Source organism: Macrosteles quadrilineatus, unplaced genomic scaffold (genome assembly GCF_028750875.1).
Source record: "Macrosteles quadrilineatus isolate MER2022 unplaced genomic scaffold, UCM_ALF_1.0 Scaffold_3__2_contigs__length_128488019, whole genome shotgun sequence".
Classification (NCBI taxonomy): domain Eukaryota; kingdom Metazoa; phylum Arthropoda; class Insecta; order Hemiptera; family Cicadellidae; genus Macrosteles; species Macrosteles quadrilineatus.
Window position 1 is genome coordinate 645,118 of NW_026542596.1, and position 7,255 is coordinate 652,372.

Sequence of the window (7,255 nt, forward strand, 5' to 3'; positions counted from 1 at the left end):
GTCTGTCTCAAGGCTAGCTAGCTATGTGTCTGATAGTTGACGGTCTAGACCATAGTGTAGGGGAGGATGTCATATGAGTATTTGTTGTCTGTCTCAAGGCTAGCTAGCTATGTGTCTGATAGTTGACGGTCTAGACCATAGTGTAGGGGAGGATGTCATAGGAGTATTTGTTGTCTGTCTCAAGGCTAGCTAGTTATGTGTCTGATAGTTGACGGTCTAGACCATAGTGTAGGGGAGGATGTCATAGGAGTATTTGTTGTCTGTCTCAAGGCTAGCTAGCTATGTGTCTGATAGTTGACGGTCTAGACCATAGTGTAGGGGAGGATGTCATAGGAGTATTTGTTGTCTGTCTCAAGGCTAGCTAGTTATGTGTCTGATAGTTGACGGTCTAGACCATAGTGTAGGGGAGGATGTCATAGGAGTATTTGTTGTCTGTCTCAAGGCTAGCTAGCTATGTGTCTGATAGTTGACGGTCTAGACCATAGTGTAGGGGAGGATGTCATAGGAGTATTTGTTGTCTGTCTCAAGGCTAGCTAGCTATGTGTCTGATAGTTGACGGTCTAGACCATAGTGTAGGGGAGGATGTCATAGGAGTATTTGTTGTCTGTCTCAAGGCTAGCTAGCTATGTGTCTGATAGTTGACGGTCTAGACCATAGTGTAGGGGAGGATGTCATAGGAGTATTTGTTGTCTGTCTCAAGGCTAGCTAGCTATGTGTCTGATAGTTGACGGTCTAGACCATAGTGTAGGGGAGGATGTCATAGGAGTATTTGTTGTCTGTCTCAAGGCTAGCTAGCTATGTGTCTGATAGTTGACGGTCTAGACCATAGTGTAGGGGAGGATGTCATAGGAGTATTTGTTGTCTGTCTCAAGGCTAGCTAGCTATGTGTCTGATAGTTGACGGTCTAGACCATAGTGTAGGGGAGGATGTCATAGGAGACTTTGTTGGCTGTCTCAAGGTCAGCCACGTGGTTGATAAGAGATAAGACGAACTCGAAGGCTCTCCCAGGGTAGCGACCCGTCACTACTCGCGCTGACACTGGAACAAGAATAACAAGAGCAAATTAGAAATTATTCTTCTTTGATAGAAATGTCAGAACCTTCCAGAAACTGAATCAAGACACAACAATTCAGAACTACTAAAATACGTTATTTTTGAATATCAAACTGTCACCTTCCCAACATAGAATATAAACGTATATAAATAAAAAAAATTACAAAATCCTACAAAGAAATAGAGTACTATGACAATATACAAAGTGGCCCAAAAAGCTACTCTACAATTCACGGCAATTAATTATTATGTAGCTGTACAAACTTACTCTATCTTCAAACTATGTGCTCTACATGTTTTCCACCATTGTTTATTACGTATTCCATTCGTCTTTGCATGTTTTCAACCTTTCCTGAACATTGTTGTGGAGTGATGTCCTTTAAAATAGAAGTTAAGTTAAAGCAGCAGTTTAGATGAGAGCCTTTTTTGGATCAACCTATATATTTTATAATAGCAATCAAACTAAACAAAAAAGGAACTTTAGTTTCTAATAATGCTAAGATTACAATTATAATCCTACTGTGCGTATACATATCTCCCCTTATTCAACTTTAATTTAAAAACCAGTAGACATAATTGAAAATAGTCATCTTGTCGTACAATCAGATGAAGGATACTAACTTAATGACGCTGTAGGATATAGTGTTGAATTGGGTTTCCTTGCCTACCGTCAACAATAGTGTCTTCATGGCTATAGTATGAGTAGTGTGTATGTAGCTTCTCCATGTACTCCGGGGCTGAGGTAAGTCTACACAGGTATTTGATGTTGTGAGCATTCAACACAAGTGGTCCTGTAACAGTTCATTATAAGCACATCAACTTGCAAATCTTAACAAAAACAATATCGTAACGAACAACAATAAGTGTTGTTTTAATAATTATTGACTGACAAAGTAGGTGAAAATAAATCATAAGTTTACGTGTGAGTGACATTTAAATACCCGCAGGTAGAGCTCTAAAATAGCATTTTCCTTTTTCCACTAATAATTTAGAGTTGGTTTTTTTTTTTTTTTTTATAATTTAGAGTAGATAAAAATAAATCATAAGTTTACGTGTGAGTGACATTTAGATACCCGCAGACAGAGCTCCAAAATAGCATTCTTCTTTTTCGTGATTCAAAAGTAGTTGACCAACTTCTTCAGACTGAAAAACAAACAAAATCATAGTTAGTAACTTAAATCAAAACATTCTGCAGTCCAAACAATTTGATAGTTCACGTCATAATTGATTCTGATACTGTAAGTAAACATACAAATGGTATTGTAAAATATTAAGTACATTTTGGGAAATAGAAAACACTATTTATTGGTCCAGATCAGTGTACTCAAACGTTACCAACACAAAACGAATATGAAAACCTCGCGCTTCAGATGTCCTCTTAGGATTTGGTAGATATTCGAAGTAAATAAATAAAAATAAATATGAATAGTTTCAATGATCAGTACTTACCCTGAGGAGTCGTCCCTAAATCATACTCTACTCCTCTACTCCGTGGACCTTCTTTAGAGCTTAGACGATAAGTCTCAGTACTTGAACTTAAGGTAATGACTCTATATGTGCTCTAGTCTAGACTCTCTATCGTACCTGAGACATGTAGTTAGCCGCTTCCTCGCCCCCAGGGATGACGACGGCGTCGTAGAGACCTCTGGTGAGAGCCTCGGCGAGACTACAGTCAGGAGTCAGCACCATGCCGTACTTGCATGTAACCGGATCCGCTCCAGCTACACCGGCGACTGTCGTCCTGATCTATAAAACTTCTGTAAATTGCGTATCTAATCTATATAGGCTATTTAATACGCTAGGCATATTTTTGTCATAATTGTTTTGAAGCTGCTACCAAGTTTGAGGTGTCGTTGGAGAGGGTGTAGCACGTAGATTTGCCATCTATCAAAAAATCTTTGAAATTCCATCAGGGCTCTGCCCCAGTGGCCTTCAAAGTTACCATGTTATCCTTATGGAGAAAATGTTTGTTTACATTTGAACAGATGAATACTTTGAAATTTACACTAATATTTGAAACAGCTGGTTATACTCAAATTGAAATTAATGGAAACATGACAAAGATTTTGATGAGATAAAAATGTACACTGTTATTTTTTACAATTAATTGGTGTTTCACTGCAAAACACGTTATTAACGTTATTATAGGGTTCAGTGAATTTACACGTAATGAACACGTAATTTTTGTGATTTTTAAGATCTTTTGTTTCACTGAAACTAAAAATAAAATGATTATATTTAATGAGTGGAGAATATCAATATCCAAGGAACAATATATTTTATGTAATTTTATCTATTGTAAGAGATGGCATATACATTCTTCTGTATTTATGATAAGTACAAGAATAATGATCTGAAGTTATTGATATTAGTTTTAAACATGTCTTTCACCTCCAAAAAGAATATTTGATTATATCTGAAGTTAGGAAGGGTGGGTCCCAAAGATTCTGGAAAACACCATTCATTATTGTGTTAAACAGGAATCTTGATTTGTCGTAAGGCTTGATTAAGGAAGGAGAAGAAATCAATTTTAAAAACATGTGGAGGAAATGTACAAAAAAATGAAAGGAGTCTTCATGAAATTATCAGGTCATGCCAGAGAAAATAGAAGCATGAATGGGAAGCATTTGATGGACGCTGTACAAAGGGTGTTAAGCTAGCAATGCTTTACGGATCGCAAGTTCTAGGGTAAGGATGTTAGGATTGAAAGATTTTAAAGTAAACATTTGAGTATGCAGAGAAGAGTTTTCACGGAAAATAAGTCCCAGACTTCAGCCAGAGGTGGTGGTGGGAACGAGGGGGGTTTGGTTTATTATTTAGGTTATCATCAATTAATCAAAAGAGAATCTTTTACTGACTTTCACAAAAGAAACTGCAAAAAACGGCAGGTAAACTGCGAACTCAATTAGGCCTTTTACCATCACCAGCTTTAGCAACAAAACCAAGAAACGAGAAAACACCAAATAAAAAAAATTAATACAAATCCTTCTTCTCCTCTGTCTAAATTGCGCACGATTTCGTGCACCAGGTTCTCTTGTTGTAGTTAAACTTTCAAGTAATCGATACCAAAAATTACAGACCTCACAAGGCTAATATAGTTGTTATATAGAATGTGTAGTCCTCCATAGAAAATAGTATATTTCGTACCTAGGGGTTTTGTTGGCTAGAGATAGTTTTTTAAGTTCGAGACGAAGTCGAGAACTTAAATCGATCGAGAGCCTGCAAAACCATTTCGGTCCATGGTACGAACGCTATTATTCACCACACTATATCCTATTACCACTATTCACCACTATAATAATGCACACTGATAGTCAACACAACTACGAATTTAAGGTTGTGTGAAGAAATAATTTGAGGAATCATCAAAAATAAAAATAAATAGTTGCTAGGCAACGGTGACAATAGCACAATTATTCTATTGTTTTAAAAATGCTTATATCTCGAAAACGGCTTGAGATATGGCAAAACGGTTGAAATTTTGACACACATAGTGGGTGTCAACTTTTGATTACAAACAATATTACAACATAAAAAATAAAAAATTCCCCAAAAAATTTAACATTATTTTATATGGGTACAAATAACAGTTATCACGAAAATTTTCAAAGTCCAGACTTTTTGATATTTTTGCACACCTTGACATTTTTTAAGTCCATAATATTGTTTTAAAATACTTATATCTCGAAAACTATTTGAGATATGGCAAAATGGTTAAAAATCTGGCAATAAATATATTTTAACTTTAATAGATACATTTTCTAAAAAAGTTTATGCTGCCCCACTAAAGAATAAGACAGGGTTGGTGGTTACAGAAGCCATTAAAACCATTCTACCAAAGGGGGTTAAAAACATTCAATCTGACAATGGAAAATAATTTTGTAATCAATATTTTAGCAAACTAATGAAAAAATTAAATATTAATCACTATCACACTTTTTCTACAACTAATTGTGGAGAGGTTTCAGAGAACTTTAAAGAAATGGTTATATAGAGAATTTAGTTCTCAGGGGAGTTATAAATTGTTGGGTTTACTTCCAAAGTTAATTGGAAAATATAATAATAAGGTGCATAGATCTATAGGAATGAAGCCTAACCAAGTAAGTGTTAAGAACAGTAAATATGTGCATGAGCGGTTGACTTTTAAAGTGCAAGTTAAAAAGCCAAGATATAAGGTGGGTGATAGCGTAAGAATTTCCAAGTATAAACATGTGTTTAGATAAAGGATATACCCCGAACTGGACAGGGAAGCTATTTACAATAGCAGAAGTTAAGAATACAAATCATGTAAAAACTAACTTATAACTTACTAGATAACTAACTATTTATATTTAAATGTTATACTCTGTGACATACCAGAAATAAATAATACGTGTTACTGTTCTGGGCAATAGGCGATACATTTTTCATTCTAATCTAATAACTTCATCCCGTAAATCATGAAAATATTTTGAGAATCTAATAAGTTTTAGGAATAAGAAATTGCGGGCTATAAAAAAAATACCTTATCTAGCTTTTCTTTTTTTACTTTTCTTCTTGTAACATTTTTACAAAATGCAACACATTGTTCAGCCCTCAGACACGTGAATTGGGTTTAAGTGTTGAGTTCAGGTAAACCATTAGCTAATAACATCGAGGTTCATGAGTGAATTCACAGGTAACATGATGAGTAACGATGGATTTTATTGTGTGTGACACTTTTCACCAAATAAATGTCTTGTAGAATCCGTTATTAGTTAACTAACTAACTAATCCAGTCTCACTCAAACCATTTCAAGTCCCTTCAAACCTGTTTACACAAATATATACTTTCAAGGTCAATTACACACAACCGATTCATTTTGCAATATGTATTCACTGTTCAGTAAATTTAAATATCAGCTGATCGGGCCAGTCATATTGCCCTTAACCCATATCTTAGAGCGGTACTAGTCCTGACATTTGTGTAGGCTATGGAGGGGCTCGACCCATCTCACCAGGTAAAAAAGTTTCGTTAGTTTTCCTATTCGAACACTATCAATCTACTACTTTATAAAAAACATTTTTATTATTTACCTTATCAATTATTCTTTCTTATTAAAATACTTTCAGAACTTGAGCCCTTTCATTCAATTTCATACATTGGGTATAAACCGATTATGTCCATAACAATAAATAATCGTCTAAGGTCAATCACCCACAACTGCGATACTTCAATCATTTCACAGATCAGCTGATCGGACCAGTCATATTGCCCTTGACCCATTTCTTATAGTCCTGATATTTGATTACGGAAGAACTCACCCCAGCCCTCCGAAGAAGCTCTACGACAGAAACCGCTTCCAGTTCCTCGGACCCATCAGCCACCAGAACCACCGCCGTGAGGTTATCCCGGGCTTTTGGGTAGCGAGGGAAAGGGTACTTCAGGGAGTCAACTAGTGGGACGGTACACAGACTGAAGATCAGGGGGCACAAACTCCAGACCATTCTGCTTTAGTCTATATGAAAGGTTTATGGTTTACATGGGAGAATGTTAAATAATAGTTTTACAAAATATAGTTTGGCGCGAACGACTTTGATGCGTTTGACTCCGGTCAGAGATAACATAGCGATATAGCTGAGATATAGCGGTGTTATCGCTCCATCTTAATTATTGTAGTTAGCACAGAGACAATATTGTCAAATTAAAATCAGGTTTAGTCTTAAAATTGACGAACACACTAATAGTCAGTTATACTAAAGCTTTGCGTTTGCAATGAGGGAGGACACAGTTTGATAGAATTTGCTTCTTTGAATTTACAGTATTTTATAATAGTACACATCTACCATAGCCATAATGTGCTACCACTTCACCTAAACAATAGAGAAAAATAAATGATCAAAAATTCCCAAATTATCACAAGTTATTCATGAAATTAAAAACATAAACTGTTAACAATCCTACTTTGACAGTTAGTTCTCATTGCGTATCACAGTTTCATACACACAGCTGTACAGCTGTTTTCATAAATGCAAAAAAATATAGTGCTGCACCCTGTTGGTAAATCTATAACTTTTTAATGCTTTTGCATATCATAGAACCAACTTTTTTAGTTGTAACAGCTAACTAAATTCTTTAATTCCCTTTAAATATGAATACTCATAAGGTTAACATGGGGAACTACAGAGCCACTCCGTGGGGTCACCATTGTCACCTATCTTCCCCAACATCTTTATGGAGGAG

The 7,255-nt window shown here is 35.7% G+C and overlaps 1 protein-coding gene across 1 annotated transcript; it reads right to left on the reverse strand.

The window, feature by feature from the left end:
* Nucleotides 1-824: 824 nt before the first annotated feature.
* On the reverse strand, nt 825-6,626 carry LOC128991181 (Parkinson disease protein 7 homolog). Its single transcript, XM_054413964.1, has 5 exons — nt 6,337-6,626; nt 2,638-2,799; nt 2,127-2,196; nt 1,722-1,844; nt 825-1,038 (listed from the first exon to the last, which is right to left on the reverse strand). Exons 1-5 carry the CDS (start codon nt 6,517-6,519, stop codon nt 905-907), a joined length of 672 nt encoding a protein of 223 aa, XP_054269939.1. The 5' UTR covers nt 6,520-6,626; the 3' UTR covers nt 825-904.
* Between the last annotated feature and the right edge of the window lie 629 nt (nt 6,627-7,255).

Coding starts and splice junctions, on each gene's coding strand:
- LOC128991181 (XM_054413964.1), bottom strand. CDS start 6,519: ATGGTCTGGAGTTTGTGCCCCCTGATCTTCAGTCTGTGTACCGTCCCA. Junction 2,800..6,336: donor AGCTTCTTCGGAGGGCTGGG/GTGAGTTCTTCC, acceptor GAAGTTTTATAG/ATCAGGACGACAGTCGCCGG. Junction 2,197..2,637: donor CGGCTAACTACATGTCTCAG/GTACGATAGAGA, acceptor TTTGTTTTTCAG/TCTGAAGAAGTTGGTCAACT.